Here is a 25,343-nt window from a genome sequence, read left to right on the forward strand (position 1 = left end):
GAGCCTGGAGAGGAGGGGTGGGACTTCAGACAGGTACAATGCCATAGACTCCACCCTCCAGTTCATCCACTTCCTCCTGGGGAACTATTGTTGCCACTCTCCAGGAGAAGGCTGGAGATCATTCAGAATTACAACTGCTCTCCAGATGGCAGAAATCAGTTCCCCTAGAGAAAATGGCTGCTTTGCAGAGAGGACTGTCATTATTCCCTCCTGCTTTGGTCTACGCTGTGATTTCAGTCTATCCGCAGACTTTCAGCCTAACTAACCTAAAAGGGCATTGCTCTCAGGGAGCGACCCTACTTCAAAATGTAATATTTTACTACGGAAAGATGGAGAAATTATTAAGTAATCAATTACACTAGTGCCCTTACAGCTAAAATAATTAAATTCATCATATTTATCACCATCAAAGTTCCCATTCAGTATCATGACGCCTAGCTTATCAATCGGTTAAAATTTGTTCCATGTTTATTTAGTATATGATCTTTCATATTCCTTTCACCATTAAAAGAACCACCATCAGAACTATTGCCAGTACTGGCATTAAAATGACCTAGTAGAATTAATTGTGGCTTAGGATATTTATCTTCAAATTCACAAATATAATCATCCAAATCTAACCAACAGTTCTCATAGGCAAAAGATGAAGAGTAAGGGGGAATGTATACATTCACTATCAAAATAACTTGCTCCTTAAATATCAAAAGATATGCCATTGCTAAATGTTAGAGAAGGAAGAGGTGTAACATCACACTTTAATGAGGTAGAAATTAAACATGCCAACCCACCACTAGGACGTCCTTTAGCAACAGAGGAAGTGGCATTAAGTGAGTGGGTAAGAAATCCATTTAACATTAATTTTGATGTTAACCAGGACTTTTGTAAAAACCATTTTTATTGTTTTGCAATATATTGAAAAGTATTCATCAAACATATACTTAAAGGCATTAACCAATACACTACAAAATTCCCTCCTCCCCCCACCTCCTCTTTTTCATGACCTCCGCCAGTGTTCAAAACAATTAAAAAAGAAAATAAAGGTAAAATTCACAATTATAGAATCTTCACTAAAAATTACAATTACCTTAACACAAGATGAACCAAGACTATGTAATAATAATTATTATAATTAACCCTCTATTTATCTCATAATCTAACCTTCTGTTAAATTACATATTAAAACAAAAGTCTATATTTGCAGCTTTATCTTCTCAGTAAAAAATTCAGTCAATGTTATCAAAAATCACTAAGTGTCTCTTCACTTTCCACTGTTTTTCAATATATTTTTGAAATTTCTCCCAGTCATCTTTAAATTTTTCTGAATTACAGTCTTTCAAGATTCTAGTAAGCTTATCCATTTCACTCCAGTGTAGTACTTTTAAGATTCAGTCCCATTTCTCTGGTATTTTATTTTGCTTCCACATTTGCGCATATAATGTCCCCGCAGCTGAAAGCAACTGCCACACCAATGTTCTATCTCGCTTTGGAAAACTTTCCATTTGTAATCCCACCAAAAAGATCTCTTGATGTTATAACTCAAGATTTTCGAAATTTCTTGTTGAATCATTTGCCAAAATTGCTTCGCTTTTTCACAAGTTCACCACATATGGTAGAAAGAACTTTCATGTTTTTTGCACTTCCAACGCCTGTCTGATACTTGGTTATTCATTTTTGCTAATTTCTTAGGTGTCATGTACCACCTATACAGCATTTTCAAACAATTCTCTTTTATATTGTAACACGTCAATATTTTCATAGAGTTCTTCCATAGGTGTTCCCATGTCTCCATTTGTATTTCTTTATTCATATTTATTGCCCATTTTATCATTTGAGGTTTCAGTACATCTTCTATACACCATTTCAATAGTAACTTATACATCCTCAAAATCAATTTTTCATCCTCGCCCAACAGCATTTTTTTCAGTTCTGTTTTATCTTGCCTTATCCCTGTATTTCTAATATCATGCTCCACCAAGCTTTTAATTTGTCACAATTGATACCAATTACATTTATCCTGCAATTCTTCTACCGGTTTTAGTTCCACCTTGCCTCCCTGTATTTTTAGCAGTTGTTTATATGATAGCCATTTATCTTCCTGTGGATCTGAAGACAACTTTATAACTTCTGTTGGCACAATCCATAGTGGTTTTCTCTCGTCACCATATTTGTTATATTTTTTCCAAGTATTCAACAAGTTTCTTCTTATATAATGATGTGAGAAAAATCCATCCATCTTCTCCTCTCCATAATATATATAGGCATGCCAACCAAAAATATTTCCATGGCCCTCTAATGCCAGTAATTTTCTATTAAGCAAAGTTATCCAGTCCTTAATCCAAACCAAACAAACTTCATCATGATATAACTTAAAGTCAGGCAATTGGAAACCACCCCTTTCTTTCGCATCTGTCAGAATTTTCGTTTTGATTCTTGGTTTTTTACCCACCCATACAAATTCTGAGATCTTTTTTTTGTCAAAAATTAAATTGTTCATTGTCTTTCACTATTGGAATTGTTTGGAAAAGAAACATCATTCTTGGTAGAACATTCATTTTGATTGCAGAAGATCCTACCCAGCATAGACATATTCAGTTTGTTCCATTTTAACATATCTTCTTCAATTTTACGCCAAAGCTTTTCGTAGTTATTTTTATACAAATCAATATTTCTCATTGTAACCTCTACACCTAAATATTTTACTTTTGAGGTAACTTCACATCCAGTTAAGCTTTGTAATTCTTTCTGCTTGCTCAATGACAGATTCTTACTTACTAGTTGTTGCTTAACATCTTTTTAAAAAGCATCCTTTGCCCCATTTGGGTCATAGAGTCCCAGTAACAATGTTTTTTTCTCATTCATCAACACCTCCACTGCAACATATCTACCTTCACTATCTTTAAAAATCAACTTTGGCTCCAATTCTTTTTTAATATAAAAAAATAACTCCCTTTCTTTTCTTTAGCCAAAGAAAAAGATTCTTCACCCAAAGATTTATTCCATAAAAATTTATAATCCATTTGTTTGCTATGTACTTCTTCTAAACAAACTATATTACATTTTTGTTTTTTAATCCAATGAAACGTTTTCTTTTTTGTGGTGAATTTAGTCCATTTACATTCCAAGAAATTAATTTGTAATCCATAGTGATTCTTCAATTATTCTGTGTCTACAAATTCTTCATTGTCCGCAAAAAACCTTTCCATGCCTTGAGTATCTATTATTGTAATTCTCAGTCTTGAGTAATTCTCAATTCTTAAAAACCTTCAGGTAAAATCCATCTATATCTTATTCCCTTCTCTCTTAGCTTGTCAGTCAATTTCTTGAACTGCCTTCTGTCACTTATAACCTTCCTTGGCAGCTCCTTCATTATTCTTACTCTGCTTTCATCCACTACCACATCCCTTGGTAGCTTACGCTTTCTAGCAAATTCTGAGTTGACCCCGTAAACATAGTCATACAAGTGTCTCATCTCCTCAGGGTCATCTCCCAAAAACTCAGCAATGATTGTTGAAATGTACTTCTTTAAGTCATCTTGTTCTTTTTCAGGCACACCTCTTAAAACAAATCATGTTTTCCATTAATTTGCAATCTTGTAATATTGCTTTCTCCTGCATCTTCTTTATAGTGGCATCTTGATCTTTAACTCTAACTTCTAGCTCCTGTGTCTTCTGTGCTGTTGCTTGTGACTCTTTCCTGAGATCCTCAATCTCTTTTTTAATCTCTTTCTTGACTTCTTCAGCACTAGAATTTATTTCTTAGTTAATTGTTTCTGGGTATCAGTTATTAATTCTTTCATCACCTTCACCAATCTTGCCTCCATAGCATCCAGTTGTTCTTGAACTTGTTTGGCCATTTTTCCTTCTCCCAAAGAACTTGCTCTCAAACGTGTAAGCCTTGGTCCCAACTTTTGGTCAAACATCACTGTCCTCCCATTGCACAAAATGGGCTCTGAGGTTGACTTCACCAATCAGCAAACCAATAACAGAATTCTATAGATCAGAGCATGCCCTTTTCAACAAGCCCAAAATCGCCATCCTCCGAGCTTCCTAGCTCGAGATATTAATTTTTAAAGTTCTTATTATTTCCAAAATGGCAGCCGCGACTTTTCCAAGCCTCTTTTAAAAAAAGTTTTCCTTTTTCCCATAGCCCTTAAATTTTAATTTCAAACATATAGTCCACAATATTTCACCTTTTTGGGATGATTCCTGCCGGTTTCATAAATTTTTTAAGTCCCGTACTATTTTAAAAAGTTTAAAAAACCTTTGACCCTTCTTTAATGGCCGCTGCTGTTTCTCTATGGTTTTGGTTGTAGAGATGGCCAGGAGGCTTAAAGACTTCCCTTCTTTCAATATTCACCTCCTGACTTTCTGGCCGTGAAGTTTCGTTCTCAATGGTTGGTAATCCCACGATAGTTGTAAAGCGTCACTTCCTGTGTCGTCTTGAAGATCAGCAACTCTGTTATGTTGGGGGGAGGGGTTTCAAAGACACAGGTATTTCAAACATCAGTTATTTTTCTGCACTTTCCTGCTTAGCTTAATTTTCAAAAATTCCAAATTTACCTCCTTCTTCTTCTTAACTTTATGCTCTTATAGTTAGCTCCAGATCTTAATCTTTTTATTTTAAAAGTCTTATTTTAGTCCCGGAGTGATAGATAAAGATCTTTTACCTTAACGAAAGTCTATTCTTCTGTACACCGTTCCGTTCACATTCAGATGTTATTGTAATCCATAGAAAGTTGGAGTCTTGATGAATTTAAGCCAATTTAATGACCATGGAGACCCTTTGTAGACAATGGAATGTAATTCTTCATTGGGGACTCTTCAAAGCCGGAAAGGAACCCCGCTGGGATTCCTCGCCAGCCAAAGTATATCCCCTCAAAATTCTTCAAGCACGTCTTAGACAGTTCCCTTTCTGGAAAATGTAGGCAGCAGGCATTAGGATCGCCTTTTATGCCCAAAACAAAGGCTCCGGTCCGCTCCTCCTAAAAGAAGCGGGTCAATTCGCCCTCTTCCAACTCCGGAAGTCGATGTTAAACAGGACTCTTGAACAAAGATTATATCATAACCTCTCATAAATTGGAGAAAGGAAGGATCTTGAATGTTATTAGCCCAACCTGACACATTCCATGAGATCCACTTTAAATAATGTTTGCTCTGGGCCTCTAGTTGTCAATTTACCATCTCTATTTTATCATTAAAATTCATTTGGATTTATCCATTTTGATGCATGTGGGCTATTACTAATTTAGAGGATTCTACAGGCCCAATAGGAAGAGGGCCCGTTGTACCAATTTCATGTTCATCAATGAGTTGGTCCAGTTCGGTGAGAATAGTTTGTAGGTGTCCAAAAATAGTGGACACAGTCCTTGCAGTCAAGCAAGAAAGATCAGTAAGCATATCAGCCATTTCAACATCCCCACACACCCTCCCCTGTAGATCAACAGAAACACCAGTTGAAGCAGGGCTACTTAACGATTCCTTTACAGGTATGTCAGGAGAGGTATCAATATAAGGGGTTTGCAAATCAGGTGATTCATCAAGGACTGAAAACCTGTTAGTGGTAGGGATGGTAAATGTAGACACATCAGGCACTGTTAAAAAGTCATCAGTTCTGCTCTGCTTGGAATTCCTGGTGTACCCAGACTCTGACCGTTCTCTCTGGTGTTTATTTGCACCCATGGTACTTCATAGAGAGCGACCTCCGATGTTTTATGCTAGAGTTCTTGATAATCTTCAGTGTTCTTAGATGTTCTTCCATACATCCCTGGTGCGCAGTATAACAGTTCACCCAGCAGATGGCAGCAAAATCACCTGTGACACCGTTAACACAGTGTTCTTTACCACAGCTCCTTGGCTGGAAGAAAATCAGATGGGTGTGGCAGATTGTAAAATGTAGCTTATAAATAGTCATATATAGCTGGACACACTGGCAATTCCTGTTCCAGATTTCAAAGTTCAGACAGCAAAAACCCAAAGGAAACCAAGGTGAGTTAAAATTAACAGTCCCTTTTTGCTCTTTATTAATCTGTCTTTTCTTCTTGGGAGCACAACTCCTTTCTCCAAATGAGGTAATTCTTTCACCTTTTCTATTCTTTATCCGGCAGTCAAGACGAGTTTTAAAACAATTCTCCACATCAGCAGCAAAGCAGTAAAACAATCTTATCTCTTTTGCTTCTGGAGGAGTCATAAATTTAAGTCTTCAAACTCCCGAGCCATAAAAAAACCATTTAATTAATCACTTTGAGTCCAAGGCTAGATAAAGGACAGCCAACTCCAGAACTAAGAGCCTGTTATCAGAAGGAAAAAGTATGTAAACCAATTAGAACTTGCGATATCTGGAGAGCTACGTTCAGCTTACTGCTGCCTCATCCGGCCCCATCAAATAGAAGGGGAAGACATGGATGTAGTGACAGACTTCTCATTTCTGGGATCCAAGATCACTGCAGAGGGTGACTGTAGCCATAAAATTAAAAGACGTTTGCTCCTTAGGAGGACAGGTATGGCGAACCTGGGCAGTATAATAAAAAGCAGAGACATCACCCTGCCAACAAAAGTCAGTATAGTCAAAGTGATGGTATTCCCAGTAGTCATGTATGGCTGTGAGAGCTGGACCATAAGGAAGGCCGAGCGCAGAAGAATAGATGCTTTTGAGCTGTAGTGCTGGAGAAGAACCTTAAGAGTCCCTTGGACTGCAAGAAGATCCAATCAGTCAGTCCTAAGGGAAATCAACCCAGACTGTTCCCTGGAAGGTCAGATGCGGAAGCTCAAATACTTTGGCCACCAAATGAGAAGGGAGCATGCACTGGAGAAGATCCTGATGCTGGGAAAGACAGAAGGCAAAAGAAGAAGGGGATGGCAAAAGATGAGATGGCTGGACAGCGTTACTGATGTAACAAACACGAATTTGAGCAGATTTCGGAGGATGGTGGAAGACAGGAGGGCCTGGCGTGACTTTGTCCATGGGGTCGCAAAGAGTCGGACTTGACTGTGCGACTGAACAACAAAAATTGTAACTGGATTAAAGGTAGTTAAATACCATAGCAAAGCATGGGTTTCATGCTATTAGGGTTTAATGGAGCTGAAAAAAATTCAGGTTTCCCAAATATTTCCCAAATCTGAATACCATACCAGTATTGGGATTCAGGAATACTGGAAAATACCAATTTGGGAGGGGGGTGGGGTTCAATATACCCAAACCTGAAAAAAACAGGGTTGTGGTTTTGTGTACACCCCTACCCAGTTCTCTCGCCCTGACTTATATCTTGCTTTCTACTGCATTATTTCGACCTTGTTAGACACTTCTGTAGAACAAAAAGCCCAGTGTTAGAAAACTTCATTAAAAATTACAAAATACTTTTTTCCCCAGGCCTGAATTATTACAGTCCATGACCTACATAAAGTGTTTCTGAAAACAGTTAACCTGGAAATCTTCAACAGAAAATAGCAGGTCATCTAGATGCTTTATTTCTTAACCACTATGCTGTATAACATTTGAACTGTGAGAATACAATTAAAGGGATACTTTGCTAAACTTACAAAACAGCCCCCAACAACAACATAACTCTCAAATATACAAAATAAGAGTGTATTAATGGTGATACAACATGTATTCCCAAAATGTCAGATTTTCAACAAATAAGTTACAACAACTATCTGTAACCCTCTGTAAATTTCTGTTAGTCTATAATGATACTAAAAGTTCAGTGTTGCACTTTGGCCCAATGTCAGGCTAATTCTCCAAGCCGTTTCTAAATGTCTTTTTCAAGAACTGTATGTTGCTTCTGTTTTAATCTTCTCTGGGGCCATTGATATATTCTGTCATAATACAGTTGGCATTAATGCTGATATCAACCAATGGGATAATCAGTTACAGTAGCTAAATGCAATTCTGGAACCTCTCCCTGCATCGGCACACAGATAAACTAAATTAACAAACAGGACCTAGCAATCCTTAATCTATTTTAGATAGTGCTACAGTAATAACATACAGTTCTTGAAAAAGACATTTGGAAACAGTTTGGAGAACTAGCCCACCATCAGACAAAAGTGCTACATGGAACTTTTTGTATCATTATAGACTAAGAAAAACTTACCGAGATTAGTTGCAACTATTATTTATTTGTTGAAAATCTGTGACATTTTAAGAATATATTTTGTATCCCTATTCATTAATACACTATTACTTTGTACATTGGGATTTGGAGTCATACTGTGCTCATGTCGGGGTTTTTTTGGCTTGTATAACATTTTAGCATAATTCCTAGCATTCTCAAATCATCAAGAATGCCAGAAATGGAATAGGCATCAAGATTACTGATATGGAATCCTCTAAAACTGGTAGAGAGGGTTTGTTTGGGGCAGGATACTCTTAAAATTTCAAGGAAACATTTAGCATTGTACTAAGTTCTTGTGAATTCAGTGGGATTTCTCCCTGGTAAAAGCTTCTGAAAGCATATTTAAAAACACAATGACCTCAAACATATCCAGTATCTCTTGGACTAACCCCAGTTAATAATGCAAGGTCCAGTTTCGCAGAAATTAATAGCCATGAATGTGGGAATTTTAATCCAAAGACAAGCCATTAACCTAATTCTGTGTGTGTCTCTAGCATGCTGTCTCTAGCACCGCCAGCTAAAGGATATTAGGTAGCAGATACTAGGAAAGACCTCTATCTTCCTCGGCTTGACAGGTCATGGTCTGATGGTATAACGTAAAGACAAGTTGCTTACCTGTAACTGTAGATCTTCGAGTGGTCATCTGTGCATTCACACTCATGGGGATAGTGCGCCTGCGCCGATCCCCGAATCGGTACCTGAAAAAGCCCGGGATTTTTTCGCGCTCAGCGCCAATGGGCATGCGCAGGCGTCCCAATGCGCATGCCCACCAGCGCCAGCGCGGGGATCCCGCCAGTTCCTTCCTGACCGCTGAAAGCCTCTTACTGGAGGGAGACTGTCAGCAGTGGGGAAGGAGGGCGGGTAGTGTGAATGCACAGATGACCACTCGAAGATCTACAGTTACAGGTAAGCAACCTGTCTATCTTCTTCGTGGTCTCTGTGCTTCACACTCATGGGAGACTAGCAAGCAAAGCATACCTGGAGGTGGGAAGACGGTCAACCCGAAGAAACAGCTTGCAGCACCGCAGCTCCCAACCGAGTCCTCTGCTGAGCATGCACGTCCAGCGCGTAGTGCTTCATGAAGGCATGCGGAGAAGACCAGGTAGCCGCCTTGCAGACGTCGGAAAGGGACACACCTTTCAGGAATGCCACCGACGTGGCCATCGCCCTTGTGGAGTGTCCACGAACAGGTCCAGGTAAAGGCTTCTTCGCCAACAAATAACAAAGTTTAATCGTCTCAGTGAGCCACTTGGAAAGCCTTTGAGACGAAATCTTGGACCCTAACTTGGGGGCAGAGTAGGAGACAAAAAGTTGGTTGTCCTTACGAAAGCCCCGTGAACGATTCAAATAAAACAAGAGGGCACGTTTAACGTCTAAGGCATGCAGCCTGCGCTCCTCATCCGAGGAAGGGCTAGGGTAAAACGTGGGTAACTAAACTTCTAAGTTAAGATGAAATTGGGAAACCACCTTGGGAAGAAAAGTAATGTCTGGAGCTAGGGAGACCCCCGCTTCCCTGAAGGCAAGGTAGGGGTAATCACAGCGCATCGCCGTGAGCTCCCCCGCACGACGTGCTGAGGTGATGGCAACCAAAAATGCAGTCTTCCAGGACAAAAGTTGTAAGGAACATGTTGCCATGGGCTCAAAAGGACGACGAGTCAACCTGTCCAGAACCAGAGTCAAATCCCACAACTGTGGAGGGGATCTAGAAGGGGGATGAAGGCGGAACAGTCCCTTCATGAACCTCTTGGATTGAGGGTGAGCGAAAACAGAGTAGCCCTCTACTGAAACATGGAAAGCAGAGATAGCCGCCAAATAAACCTTGATGGAGGAGAATACCAGCCCCTCATCCACCAAGGCTAAAAGAAACTCAACAATTGCCAAAAGCCCAACGGAGTCAGGCGACGTAGGGGAGTCAGCCACAAAGTTACTGAAGTTCTTCCACTTCCTCTCGTAAGAGGCATGAGTGGAAGGCTTCCTGCTGCTTTGGAGGACTTGCTGGACCCTGGTGGAAAACCCTACTGATCGATGAACCACGCCGTCAGCTTCAGGTGAGGCACGTTGTGGTGGAGTACGTGCCCGCCCTGGGCCGACAACAGGTCCGGATCTGTCGGGAACTGATAAAATACCCCCCTCGACTGCTGGAGCAGGATCGAGAACCAACTCTGACGGGGCCACCAAGGAGTCACCAGGATGCAACGTGGCTTCTCCTGAACTAACTTGTGGACTACCCTTGTCAGTAGAGGCAAGGGTGGGAACATGTAAAGGAACCAGCCCCCCCACTGAAGAAGAAGTCCGTCTCCCAGCGAGGCTGGATCCGCACCTCCCCTGGCACAGAACAAGGGGCACTTTTTGTTCTCCGCTGTGGCGAAGACATCTAGCTGCGGGTACCCCCAACGCTGGAACACCGGCTCCAGGAACCGCCATTGCAGCTCCCATTCGTGTGGGAGAGCTCCACCCCTGCTGAGAGAGTCCGCCTGAATGTTGAGGACCCCCGGCAGGTGTGTTGCCTTCAGAAAAATGTCCCACTGGAGGCACTCCGTCCAGAGGTCCATCGCCAGCGAGCACAGTCTGCGGGACACTGTCCCCCCCTGTCTGTTTATATAACACAGGGCAGTGGTGTTGTCCGTAAGCAGTGCCACAGTCTTCCCCGCTAACAGAGGGCGAAAGGAGCGAAGGGCGAAGTGAACCGCCAGCAGTTCCAAGTAATTTATATGGCACCGACTCAGTTTCGGGGGCCACTGGCCCCCCACACATAGGTCTTCCAGGTGAGCTCCCCACCCCCACATGGAAGCGTCGGTGGCAATAGTCACAGTGGGGGTTGGTAGATGAAAGGGAGCCCCTTGACAGATGTTGCTCTCCAATCCCCACCATTGCAGAGATTGGATAGTCCCGGGTGGATGGAAAACCTCTTTCGGGGCGAATCTCTGAGCGGACGAAAATGGCGTAAGAACCACAGTTGCAGTCCCCTCATTCGCAGTCTTGCGAAACGTAGCACGCTTGTCGTCGCAGCCATCAGCCCCAGCATCCGCTGGAGCTGCTGAGCCGTGGCCCACTGCCGCCTTTGGAGAAGCTGTACCAGATTGATGATGTCCTTTGCTCTCTGCGAAGGAAGGAATGTTCGGTGTTGATCTGTGTCCAGCAGAGCCCCTATGAATTGAACTGTCCTTGATGGAGTCAGATGGGACTTCTCCAGGTTGACCTGCAATCCCAGGGTGCCGAGAAGACGCAGAGTGATGGCAATGTGCGTTGTCAAACTCTCCTTCGACTTCGCCACAAGAAGCCAGTCGTCGATGTATGGGAAGACAACAACTCCCTGAAGACGAAGGCGGGCAGCCACCACACTCATCAGCTTCGTGAACACCCGAGGAGCGGTAGACAGTCCAAACGGCAGGGCCCTGAACTGGAAGTGCCGAGCACCCACTGCAAACCTTAGGAAACGCCTGAACGCAGGGTGGATGCTGACATGAAAGTAGGCATCCTTGAGGTCCAGGGTCGCCATCCAGTCTCCCTGATTGATGAGGGGCAGGATAGTTTGCAGGGTAGCCATTCTGAACTTCTGGTACAGAATGAATTTGTTCAGACTCCGAAGGTCCATAATAGGCCTCAAACCCCCGTCCCGTTTGGGGACCAGGAAGTAACAGGAGTAGAAGCCTCCTGTCCTGGCCTCCGGCGGAACCACCTCTATGGCTTGTTTCTGTAGGAGGTTGTTCACCTCCGCCAGCAGAGGTGGGGAAGGGGGAGTGGTAACTACCACGGACTGGTTTGGGGTCTGAACAAACTCTATTTTGTAGCCCTCTTTTACGATGGACAGTGCCCACCTGTCTGTGGAGATCAACTCCCAGGCAGGCAGGAAAGGGCGTAGGCGGATGGAAGAGCCAACAGTGGGAACGATGACGCGTGCTTGCAGGAAGTCAAACCCCCTGCTTCTGAGGACGAGCCCCCTTAGACTTGTTGGAGGGCTGGGCCCCGTAACGGTTCCTGCCGTTACCAGAGAAGGAGCGTCGTTCAGGCTGTGCAGGCCGGGGACGCCATTGATCAGGGGAGAACCTTTGATAGGGCTTCTTGGTCCAGGGCTTAGGCCACTGCTTGGACTTAGAAGTTTTGGGGGTGGATTGGACGCCCAAGTTCTTGGAGGTCTTGACGCTCTTATCGAACTCTTGCAGCGCCGTGTCAGTTGTGGTGCTGAAGAGCCCGTCACCCTCAAAAGGCAGGTCCTTGATAAAGGTTTTTGTATCTTGGTGGAGTGCCGTAGACCGAAGCCAGGAGTGACGCCTAATGCAGACTGCAGAGGTGATCTGTTTGGCTGAGGCTTCCACCATGTGTTTCGCTGCAGCCAGTTGTTGTCTGGCCACAGCGAGACCTTCTTTCTGCAGCTTGGTTGCAGCGGCCTTTTTGTCCTCACTTAGAGAAGAGAGGAACGGGGCAAGTTGTTCTAGCACGGCATACTGATACCTAGCCATGCAGGCTGCATAGTTAGATATTTTTATGCCGAGTGCCCCAGCTGAGTAGACCTTGCGGCCCATTCCGTCGATCTTCCTCCCTTCTTTGTCTGGTGGAGCGGAGTGAACCTTCCTGGCCTTCGAGGAGGAGGAGACTACCACCGAGTTAGGGCGTGGATGGGTGAATAAGAATTCAGCCCCCGTCTCCTGGACCCTGTACATGTGGTCCAGCCGTTTGGATGACACCGGCGTCGAAGATGGTTTGTTCCAAGGTTCCTTGACCACTTGAAGGATCACCTTGGTAACCGGTAGAGCGACCGCAGTGGACGTGTTCTTCTGCATTATGTCGAACACGTTGTCGTCCACTACGGGTTCTGGCTGGGTCACGGGTAATCGAAGGGTGGCAGCGATGCGTTTCACAAGGTCCCCATAAGACTTTAGATCCTCCAATGGCGAAATCGGAAGATCCTCAGCCGTCTGGGAGACCGGTGAAGGGTCTAAGTCCTGGACTTCACCGTCCGACTCCGATGAAGAGTCTTGATGGGTGGAATGCTCTGACAGGATCGGGGTCGACTCTCGCGGCGGCAGCTGGACCGGCAGTGGTCTACGCGGAGTTTCAACCGGAACCAACTGTCGATCCGGGGGGACCGACACCGAAGCCGACGCCTTCCTGGATCGGTGTGAGACCCTCGACACGGAAGAATATTCTGACGCTCGCTCCCAGTCCTGGTAGTCCTCCGGGTACCAATGACAGGAGTCGTACCGGGAGTAGGGTGGTTGCCACCTGCGTTGCTCCCATGGTGGTATCGGGAAGCGTTGAGGCGCATGAAACGGCTCCGGTGCACGTCTGTCCCGAGGTCTGAACGGAACCAATGGGACTATCGGTGCCGACTGTTCCACCTCCGAGGCCGATTCGCTAGCCGACCGCCGACGGGACCCAGAAGATGACGAGCGTTGGGTCAGGTCGATCTCCTGCTCCTGCTCCGATGCTGACAGACGTTGCTGACTCACAGGGCTTCGGCGTGGAGAGGCCAAGATCTTTTTCGGCGGCTTAGAGATCGCCGACGCCGATGTACTGGCCGATGGGGAAGGAGTGCGGGGTTGCTTCCGCTTCTCCTTTGATTTTGCCTTCTTAGGAGCTCGGGTCCCCGAGTCCTCTCGGCGCTTCTTAGCGGGCGTATCCACCGAGCTCTCGCGGGAACGTTTTGTGGAGCCACGCTCTTCCGGCGGATCGGTCGGAGTCAGTATTGGAGCAGCATCGGCCGATGCAAGCTCCTGTGCCGGGGCGTCGGTCGATTTCGGTACCGACGACTCCATCGGTCTATGAGGCCGAAGCGCCGATTCGATGAGTGCCGCCGATAAACGAGCCGCCCAATTTTTTCTGGTCTGCTTCGAGAAGCGGAGACAGTGCGGACAGGATTCAACTCGGTGCGCTTCTCCCAGGCACAACAGGCACAGGGAATGGCCGTCCGGAGGGGCGATCTTCTTTCCACAAGCACGGCAGCGCTTGAAAAACCCCCAGCGACTTTCCATAGAAAGAAGCCGCAGAAAAAACTACTCAGAATGATCTGAGAGAAAACGGGGGAAAGCGGGAGCGAAGCACCTCGAGGGGTAGTTCGCCAAACAAACAAAGAACGCTTTTTTTTTTTTTACACTAACACTAACTATACTAAACTATAAATTTAACTAACTAACTAACAACGATAAACAGGCTAAGACGAGAAAAAAAGGCAAAGCCAAGGATTCTCACCGACCGGGGAAACGGAAAGGAAAACCTCTCAGCGCAGCGGTCAGAAAGGAACTGGCGGGATCCCCGCGCTGGCGCTGGTGGGCATGCGCATTGGGACGCCTGCGCATGCCCATTGGCGCCGAGCGCGAAAAAATCCCGGGCTTTTTCAGGTACCGATTCGGGGATCGGCGCAGGCGCACTATCCCCATGAGTGTGAAGCACAGAGACCACGAAGAAGATATTAGGTAGCAGATACTAGGAAAGACCTCTATCTTCCTCGGCTTAACAGGTCATGGTCTGATGGTATAACGTAACTTCATATGTTCAATTTAGAGAACATTTTTAAAACTCCTGTCTTCACCAATATCTCAGTGATGTGCAGAAAGGAACTCTGCAGATTCAGTCAGTGGTATCGGAATGCAGTGAAAAAGATCTGTCCTTTGCCGAGCAGAAGTGCTTTCCACTTGTGCTACTTTAGAGTCTAATCTAACCCATTCTCCTCTGAGCTAGCTGTAATCATTACTAATCCCAAGAGAAGTTCCCAGCCACTGTTTGTAATTTATACATGGTAGAGTTAACAGTTAGTGTAAACAATTGGTGTTGTGTAAACTATGCAGTCTCATAGGCACTATTGGACTCTGTCACCCCCACCCTGTGATACTTGGGGTTCAATCCATCTACCAATCACAATAATTCCTATAGCAATTCTCATGTCTTACCTTTCTTCCCAGCCAGGATTAACACAGTGGATCCCTTCCCACCAGATAACCCTGAACTCAGTGGCTTGAGCTGGCTTGGCTTCCCTGGGACTGCATGCCTTCCTGAAACAGTGATAGGACTGGTTGTTTTTGGAATGGATTTTAGCACAGGGAGTTTGGTTGCAGGTGCAGATGTGGGAATACTCATGGTTCGAGTCTGGGAACAGCTATTGTGGGGAGGCTTGGAGTTGGCTCGTAGTTGTGAGACATTGCCCCTCAAAGTTTTAGTGTGACCTGCAGAGAAAGAGGAAAAGCAGCTTGATAGCAGATCATTAAAATGTTATCAAGCAGAAGCCCTGACCTGGCAAGCCCAATTTCATCAGCATCTGAAAGCTAAACAGGGTCATCTCTGGCAGACCTCTTTGAAATATCAGCACTCAGGAGATCAGGGGCAAGCTTTATTCAGCTACCTCTCTGAATATCCATGTTCCCAGTAGGTTTCCATGACTTCCAGGTTCACATACACACTCACATGTGCATGCACACACACATGCACATAAAAATACCCAAAACACAAAAAGTCATCAAGCAGAAGAACCTGAAGAGAGAAGTTTTCTGTGTTCTTCTTTGGCCTTTGAGATTTCTTTGAAGGGCTAAACAGAATACATAGAGAGGGCTAAGTCGATGGTTATATAGAAGAATTTTAAGAACATTTTTGATAAAGCCCCTCACCAAAGTCTCCTAAGAAAACTCAGCAGTTGTTGGACTGGAGGCTGAATATTCCGATTAGGTGCAGCCATTTTAGAAAGCAAGAAAAGTGGACAAGAATCAACAGGTTTTGTGGTGTAAGCAAGCAGTAGTAGACGCTCAAGAAATCTGCATTGGGACTGGAACTATTTAACTCACTTACACAGGCATCTGAATGGATGGTGAGGTAGCCAAGTTTATAGATGACACCAGTTTATTCAGGCTAGTGGCAATCTGACTATAAGGATCACCAGACTGGGCTAGCCAATGGAATGGCTGATGATGTGCAGAGCAAAAAAGTGCAGAGTGATGCATATTACACCAAAACATTATTGACTTCAAATATAAATGGATATGATCCAAATTAGCCACAACCACCAAAGAAAGAGACCTTTGGAGTATGAACAGAAAGCCCACTGAAAATACCAGCAGAGTTTTCTGCAACAGTGAAAGTATCAGAATTAGCAGTACATTTTATTAGGTATAGTATTGAAAATAAAAGAATGGCAATAGTAATGACGCTATATAATAGATGGTGTAGCCACATTTTTTCTTATTGTGTGCATTTTTGGTCACCCATTACTGAATGGATATAGCAATTGAGAAGGTTCAGAAAGGAAAAAGATGAAGACACTGGAGTACATTCCCTACAAATGCTGGCATACAACAGCTGGGATTTGCATAGGAGATGTGGTGGGATAGGGAAGAAATAATAAATTTTATAAAACTGACTGCATTCTCAGTGTGAGGAAGCCAACATCATTCTCTATCAAAATACTAAAATTACTAGCATATTTATTTCTTCATGCAACATGGTTATGAAATTCACTAGTATGGGATGTAGCAACAGCCATTTGCTTAAGTAGCTCTTTTAAATGTTGATGGCTAGTAGCTTACCACCCCTAATAGTAATTCTCCAGGAAAGAAAGAAATGAAGCATCTGGGTTCAGATCTCTAGTTACCAAATGCTTGATAGTGATAAATAAGAGGGGATGTATGGATGAGATGTACATTTAGTCTGACCCAGCAGCTCTTTTCTTCAGTTTTGTGCCATGACAGCATTTTGCTAAATACTGATCATCTGTGGAGAAGAATTTATTCTGACCCCAGTTGTCTAGATTAACTTACTTGCATGAGTCTTCTGAAGAGGAACCATTTCTTGAACAGAACAGGACTTCTTTTCAGAGCTTGTTTGTGATGGATACACCCTGGGTTTCACCTTTCCTTTTCCATGCGCTGCTGGAACTGTATCTGTACAGGGTGAATCCTGAAGTTTCAACTAATGCAACAAGATAAAAGTAAAGCAAACTGTACAGCTGTGTGCTGCAAAGCAAAGAAATATTGCCTCAGAACCTTCCCCAGTCATGCAAAGAGACAGCTGCTGCATGGGAAGATACTGCCCCATGCATCACTCATATATTGCACGTATATGAATGAAGGTGAATGGCATAAACTTGCAATTGCATGAGTAATTCCTGATTATGACTCTTAGTTTTGAATACTTATTGATCTGTGTATTGCTCACACACTTAGGTTACTTTAATATGAACAAAAGTCAAGATGGCTAGGGACTCTTGTCAAAACTCTTGTCTGCACGATTCATGTACTCATTATACATTGCTTGCTATTTTGACTGGAAATACCTTTGGGTTTTGAGAAGAACTGGCTGGACCAGAAACTTCCTCCATCTTCCCCAAAAGTCCTCTTTTTGTAGTTTGAAGGGCAGGCCTGAAATCCAATGGTAGGTTTTGTTTTTTGGTGGTTCCAGGGAGGGCAAGTGGAGACGGTCTACCCTTCCTACTGCTTCTATTAGATGCCTGAGAATAAAGACAGAAGAAAACATCAAAACAGAGCTGGAATTTTGAAAGTAAGTGAAAAGTTCAAGTTCAGAGAAAGTCATATAAATCTAAAAGCAGCACATTTTAAGAGAAGAAATAATACTCAGAAGCATCCTAGAAGTGAGAAAACAAAGTCCTGCTCAATTTACAGAATTTTTTCCCATTATAAGGTCTTCAGAAAGGATTACACGAACACATCATATTCATCCATATTATTCAGCCAAACCAATACAAGAGTGAAAATTAACAATAGCAGGTTGGTTGATCCAATTGAAAAAAACCCTCGAAGTCTGACAGGCCAAAAGATTTTGCCAATTGCCTAAACCAAGGATGGCCAAACTTCCTTAACGTAAGAGCCACATAGAATAAAAATCAGATATTTGAGAGTTGCACGACTTTAACATCAGATGTTTGAGCCACAAGGATGGAAGGAAGGAAGTCAAACAGATGGAGAGGGGAGGAAAGAAAGCAATTTTAACTTTAAATGCATTCTCCAAGCCAACCAATGGGGTGGTGGGGGCTTTGAGAGCCACACACAATACGTATGAAAGAGCTGCATGTGGCTCCTGAGCCACAGTTTGGCCACCCTTCTCCTAAACATTTCAGTGGCAGGAGTATGACAAACACTTGGGGGGGGGGGGGCGTTCACAGTACTGGCACGCCTCAAGGACAACTTTAGCAAAGATGGACTTCTGGGGGAGGAAAATGTTGAACTGAGCTGCTTCTCATAACGGGAGCAGGCTGGAGCTTCTGTTCGGGGTAGTGGAAGGCAATTTAATGCCTACTGCTTACTTTTCTCAGTTAGAGATTAGTCCAAGATATGCACAGGAAACTTTGAGGAGATTTACCTTGGCTAAAAGGGAGTCCCGGGGGGGGGGGGCTTCTTTGAGGCTTTGAGGGGTCTCCGGAAAGAGTTGCATTTTCATCATCTGCAGAAGCTTTCAGAGTCATTTATTTGACATAAGCTCGACAGGATCCTAACCTTCTTGGACTTTGCTAAACATCTAAAGCTTTATAAATATAAAGGACAGTGTTAAAAAGAGCTAAAAAGTGGAAAGGAATTTATTGTTTAGTCTACTTGTGGTTTTGAAAAAAGAGCACCATCATCACATCGTCACAGATCTGCAGCACATTCAAGCAAGACAGGAAGTACCGTGAGATCCCCTTACCAGTGTGAATGAGACTTCACGGCAACAAAAGCAGGAAGTAGTGGAAGGAAAACCTACTCTAGGAATTTATGACCATTGAGAAACATCGGCGGCCATTGCTGGGAGGTCAAAATAAAAACAATGTTTTTAAAGAATTCAGGACATTAAAAATTGTTGGAGTTAACTGAGAAGAGGGTAAGAAGATAAATACTATTGGTCATATTATTTGTGTGGGCCTTGGACGTTTTTAAAAGGGGAAAAAAATTGTAGGGAGCAGTAAAAAGTTGCGGCTGCCATTTTGAAAGATTTAAAAACTTTAAAAATAAATAGCTTGACTTTGGGAGCTCCGAGGATGGTGAAATTGGGCTTGTTGTGAGGGGCAAATCCTACTCTTTTGAGCCTGATAGTTGAATTGGAAATTGGAGAGGTCCAAATTTTCACTGTTTTTTAAATGTCTGAACACAAGCAGCCCCGTACAAGGGCTACTTCATTAGAAAAAATGCAGGACCAACCGGAGGCAATGGAGGCCAGAATGATGAAAGGGGTGAGAGACATGATAAATGAATCAAAAAAAGAAATTATTGCAGAGATTAAAAAAGACATGGAAGATCTCAGAAAGGAAACATCTAAGAAAGTGCAGGAGGTAGAAGGCAGAATGAATGTATATGATTCCACCTTGTTGAAAACGCAAGAAAAAGTGACAATCCATGACTGTAAATTGATGGAGACTCAGATATGTCTGAGAGGAGTACCTGAAAAGGAGGATGGTGATTTAAAAGAATCTATAATAAAAATAATTGCAGAATTTTTAGAGGAAACCCTGAAGAGACTAAAAACATGTATGATTATATGTACAGAGTGAACTCACTTTATGCCAAGAAAAATAACTTACCAAGAGATGTTGTCATAAGATTTATGACAAAGGAAATGGTGGGAAGAATCATGAATAAAAATTTTGAAAAGACATTGATAGTGGGAGGCAGTAGAGTGAGAATCATGAAGGAGCTGCCAAAGCAAGTGATAAATGATAGAAGAACATATAAAAAGTTGACAGAAAAATTGAGAGACAATGGAATGAGGTTTAGATGGATAATACCTGAAGATTTGAGTTTTGAACTCCAGGGGGAAAGAATCACAATTACAAATGCACAGGATATGTGTAGATTTTTTCAAGAAAATAAAGAATTTGTACCATGATGGATTACAAATTACTGTCTTGGAATGTTAATGGACTAAATTCACCACAAAAAAGGGCAACATTTCATTTGATTAAGAAACAAAATTGTAATATAATTTGTTTGCAAGAAGTGCATATTAAACAAAAGGATTATAAATTTTTATGGAACAAACAATTGGGAGTGGAATTTTTTTCATTGGCTGAACAGAAGAAAAGGGGAGTGGTTTTTTTATATTAAACAAGAATTGGAGCCAAAATTAGTGTTTAAAGATAAAGATGGAAGATTTGTAGCAGTAGAGACAATATTAAATGGAAAAAAAACATTGTTATTGGGATTGTATGCACCTAATGGCGCAAAGGATGCTTTTTTAAAGACATTATACAATAGCTTGATGAACTGACTTATGACCAAGTTTTATAATAATAATAAATTTTATTTATATCCCGCCCTCCCCGCCTAGGCAGGCTCAGGGCGGCTAACAGCAGTGCAATTGAGTTTTGTTAATGGGAGATTTTAATGGGACAGTTAAGAACTCATTGGACAGGTCTGGAGGGAAAAAAATAACAGCAAAAAAGGAAAATTGCCAAAGTCTTCTTTTGAATTGGTCAAACAAGAAAATTTGGAAGATATATGGAGAAAATTTAACCCTGAAGTTCGGGACTATACTTTTTTTTCAGCAAGACACAAAACTTTTTTGCAGAATTGACATGTTGTGGGGCACTAAAGGTTTAAGTCTTATAACAAGGAAAATAGAGATTTTACCCAAAATTGGGGCTGATCATAACCCAATAATGTGGATTACAAAATTATCTAAGAAGTTGAAAAGATGGAGATTGAATGAAGATTTGCTACAGAATAAAGAAATAGTGACATATTTAGAAAATGAAACTAAAGCTTTCTTTCAAATTAATGACAAAGAGGATATAGAATTTCAGACGGTCTGGGATGCCTATAAAGCAGTAATGAGAGAAATATTGATTACTTTGAATAATAAAGATAAGAGAGCAAAAGAAAAACAGTTGTTGGACATTCAAAATGAAATAAAGAAAAAAGAAGGGGAGTTGAGAAAAAGGCCAGGGGAAAAGAAACTTATAAGGGAAATTATTACAAACGCAAATGAGACATTTGTTAAATAAAGAATTGGAATGGAACTTGAAGACTGCAGCAGAAATCTTTTGAGGGAGCAAATAAACCTGGAAAGTATTTGGCTTGGCAACTGAAGAAAAAGAGAGAAAATAAAATTATTAATAAAATTGTGGTAGATGGAAGAGAGGTGGTTACCCGAGAGGGAATAAAAAGAGAAATTTTTAAGTACTATGCCAAGTTGCTTAAAGGTGTTAAAATAAAGAAAGATGGATGAGTATTTACAAAAGATGAAAATAGAACCCTTAACTGAAAATATGCAAAAAGTTTTGAATGATCCAATTGAAAAAATAGAAGTTGAAGCAGCAATTAATGCAATGAAAAATGGAAAAGAACCTGGGCCAGATGGATATACAGCTATATATTTTAAAACCTTTAAAGATGAGTTAACACCGAAATTACAGAAGTTGATGAACATGATAAGAACAAAAGGGAAAATACCAAACACATGGAAGGAAGCTGTTATTTTGTTGATACCTAAGGAAGATAGAGATGTCACAAATGTAAAAAATTACAGACCAATTTTGCTATTAAATAATGACTATAAAATATATACAAGAATCTTGGCAGAACGGTTTAAACAACATTTGATAAATTTTATAAAGGAAGATCAAGCGGGGTTTCTTCCCAAAAGGCAAATAAGAGACAATATCAGAACTGTTGTAAATATTGTAGAATATTATGAAAGACATCCAGAAAAGGAAGTAGCATTATTCTTTGCGGATGCAGAGAAAGCATTTGACAATTTAAACTGGGACTTTATGTTTGCAGTAATGGAGAAAATGGAGCTGGGAGAAAGCTTTATAAGAATGATAAAAGCAATATATACCGAACAACGTGCAAGGCTATGTATAAATGTATATCTTACAGAAGATATGATAATCAGCAAAGTTACAAGACAAGGTTGTCTGCTTTCCCCATTGTTGTTTATAATGACTCTTGAAATATTACTGATGCAGATCCAAGAAGAAAAAGAATAAAAATAAAAAGGATTTACTTACAAATATAGAGCATTTGCAGATGATATAATGTTTATAAATGAAAACCCCCATACAAGTCACACCTTTGTTGTTAGCCAAAATACAAGAATATGGGGAGTTGGCAGGACTTTGTATTAATAAAGAAAAATCAAAACTTCTATGCAAAAATATGCAAATAAATAAGCAACAAGAATTGCAGAGACTAACAGGCTGTGAAGTCACCTCCAAGGTAAAATATTTAGGTTTGGAGATAACAATAAAGAATATTGATCTTTTTAAAAATAATTATGAGAAGCTATGGCGTAAAATGGATGAAAATATGTTAAAATGGAATAAACTTAATTTGTCACTGCTGGGCAGAATAGCTGCAATTACAATGAATATTCTACCAAGAATAATGTATTTGTTTCAAACTATTCCCATTGTGAAAGATAGTAAACAATTTGATAAAAGGCGAAGGAAAATTTCAGTATTTGTGTGGGCTGGGAAGAAACCAAGGATCAAAATGAAAATTTTGACAGATGCAAAAGAGAGAGGTGGATTTCAACTACCGAATTTAAAATTTAAAATTATATCAGGAAGCATTATAAAATTATATCAGGAATCAGGAAATTATATCAGGAAGCAGAATGGATAACACTGTTAAACAAAAAACTCTTAGTGCTGGAAGGTCACGGAAATAAATTTGGTTGGAACGCGTATTTGTATTATGGAAAAAGAAGATGGACGATTTTTTCTCTCACCATTACATAAGAAATAATTTGCTAAATACATGGATGAAATATAGGAAATATGGAGATGAGAGAAGACCGTTATGGATAGTGCCAGCTGAAGTAATAAAAATAACGGCTGAGATAGGTGAAGAAAAGTGGTTGTCATATAATCAATTATTAAAAATACAAAGTGGCAAAATAGAATTGAAAACTGCTGAAGAGTTGAATAATAAATATGATTGGTTCCAAATGCAACAAATAAAGAGCTTGGTGGATAATGATATCAAAACTGAAGGAATAAGAAAAGAAAAAACAGAAATGGAAAAAGTTCTGCCTGGAGATAATGAAAAATTAATTTGAAAAATATATAAATTACTTTTAAAATGGTCTACGGAGGATGAAGTAGTGAAATCTCAAATGATTAAATGGGCAATTAATGTAAATAAAGAAATACAGATGGAAACTTGGGAATACTTGTGGAAGAATTCTATGAAGCTTTCGACGTGTCATAGTATTAAAGAGAACTGTTTTAAAATGATGTATAGATGGTATATGACTCCTAAAAAATTGGCAAAGATGAACAATAAGATGCCAGACAGATGTTGGAAATATAAAAAACATGAAGGTTCTTTCTACCATATGTGGTGGGCTTGTGAAAGAGCAAAAAAGTATTGGCAGATGATTCAGCAAAAAATTTCTAAGATCTTGGGATATGAATTCAAGAAAGTTGCAGAGACTTTTCTGTTGGGATTACAAATGGAAAAATTTCCAAAAGAAGATAGAGCTGTAATTTGGTACTTGCTTTCAGCTGCTAGGACATTATATGCGCAGTTGTGGAAGCAAGAAAAAATACCAGAGAAATGGGATTGGATTATAAAAGTTATGACATGGAGTGAAATGGACAAATTAACAAGAATATTAAGAGACTATAATTTAGAAGTTTTTAAGACGGAGTGGAAAAAGTTTAGAAGATATGTAGAAAAAAAGTGGAAAATAAAAGGACATTGGACAATTTTTGATAATGATTAAGTTTTTTTAAAAAAAGAATAAAAATATAATTTTTTGTTTTAATAGTTAAGGGTACCTTTAAATATTTGCATTTTAAGTAAATAACACCGGCGGGGGTCAAGTAACGAGGGGAGGGGTGGGTAGAAAGTAATATACGGGGTAGATAAAAGAAGTTTTTAAAGATGTAAGAAATAGATTTATTACCATATGTTACCAATAAAATTGTTTTAACCACAACTTTAGCAAAGATGGTGGTAGCTCTTTCTAGAGCAGGGACCCCTCTAAAGAAAGAATTTTGATTCACTTGGCCTCAGATACAAAAAGTTAGAGCAGGAGAACAGCTGAAGATACAATCTATGGCTTCCTATATTACCATCAGATTCAGAAGGCAGCATCATGAGCTAAATGAACACCCTAGGCACATGCAGTTAGAGAAAAAGAATTACAGCTAAAGTAACTGACACAAGCAAGGTCAGGAGGAAACCAGGATCAAAGCCCAAGATTTCCTTAGCCCAGACTTTGTGTTCAGACTGCAAGCTATGCAGATACCAGTCCTGCCACCATACCTTCTTATCACTGTGAGGCATCATGGCTGATGAGACACTGGGAGACTTGATGGGCCTGGATTTTTTAAAGAGCTGACTGTCAGCACTACAGATGTTAGTTTTATTTTGAAGTTTCTTGGAAACAGGGGTGTTTGCAATAAGAGATGTAGGACTTTGCCCCTTTGGAAACCGAACTCTGGGAGAATCTCGAGTCAAGTGAGTTTCAGGTCCCACTGTTGGCAGCAGTGCCATCAGAGGACTGTTATTCACATTGAAAGTCTTCCGTCTGGAGTCCTTGTTCCCCTCATTCTCTGCATATAAAAATCTGATTGGAGAAAAAGGTTCAAATCCTGGAACCTTCTCAGGCCTCATGTCAGAGCTGGTGTTCTTCTGCAGAAGTCTACATTTCTCCATCTGTGCAGCCAGCATATTGGCTTCCTTCCTGACCTCCTCCAGCTTCTCAGGACTCAGGGGGCTCCACCACTCTCTGGCCTTGCTTCCACTCTCTCCCAACAAGGCGTCCATGTCAATGGTTTGTGCCAAGTTCCTTTCACTGGGCTCACTGGGGCAAATGACAAAGTCCCCCTCTTCTAGTCTATAGCAGCATATAGAATAAATAAAAAATAGGTTCAGCAAAGTATAGCAACATCATGTAATGGAGTGTGCACTGGCTGTAAAGCAAGATATCAGGATTTCTGTCATGCAATAGAACCAATGTTTTCAAATATAAATTGAATAAGGTTTCTAACTTTCCAAATGCTAGAAATTCAAACTAATAGTTTGTGGTTTTAAAACTTTCTTAAACATATATGAAGGACACTGTATACAACAACACAACTTACAAAACTGACAGAGAATTTGAGAACCAGTCCCCATTCACAAAGCACTTGTGCCGTGATGATGACTTAATATTTTTCCTGTAGCACTCTGCAAAGGGGAGTGTTGCTGGCTCAATGCTCTGAAGGTACAGAGGTCTTTGCTTTTGTAAGAGGCAGATGGACCCATTGATCTTTCTTAAAGCATCAGCTCCCTACTCTAAAAGATTTTATATTGAATTCCAATTT

The 25,343-nt window shown here is 41.3% G+C and overlaps 1 protein-coding gene across 1 annotated transcript in view; it reads right to left on the reverse strand.

Annotated features, from left to right (window-relative positions):
• The window catches only part of PSRC1 (proline and serine rich coiled-coil 1), a 30,776-nt gene that overhangs the window by 3,961 nt on the left and 1,472 nt on the right, over positions 1-25,343 (reverse strand). The window contains exons 3-6 of the mRNA XM_060231584.1: positions 24,301-24,874; positions 17,370-17,543; positions 16,855-17,005; positions 15,001-15,273 (exon numbers count right to left, since the gene is read on the reverse strand). Of these exons, the coding sequence (XP_060087567.1) occupies positions 15,001-15,273; positions 16,855-17,005; positions 17,370-17,543; positions 24,301-24,874 (1,172 nt within the window). The remainder of the gene's footprint in view (positions 1-15,000; positions 15,274-16,854; positions 17,006-17,369; positions 17,544-24,300; positions 24,875-25,343) is intronic.

This window comes from Heteronotia binoei, chromosome 2, assembly GCF_032191835.1.
Source record: "Heteronotia binoei isolate CCM8104 ecotype False Entrance Well chromosome 2, APGP_CSIRO_Hbin_v1, whole genome shotgun sequence".
NCBI lineage: Eukaryota > Metazoa > Chordata > Lepidosauria > Squamata > Gekkonidae > Heteronotia > Heteronotia binoei.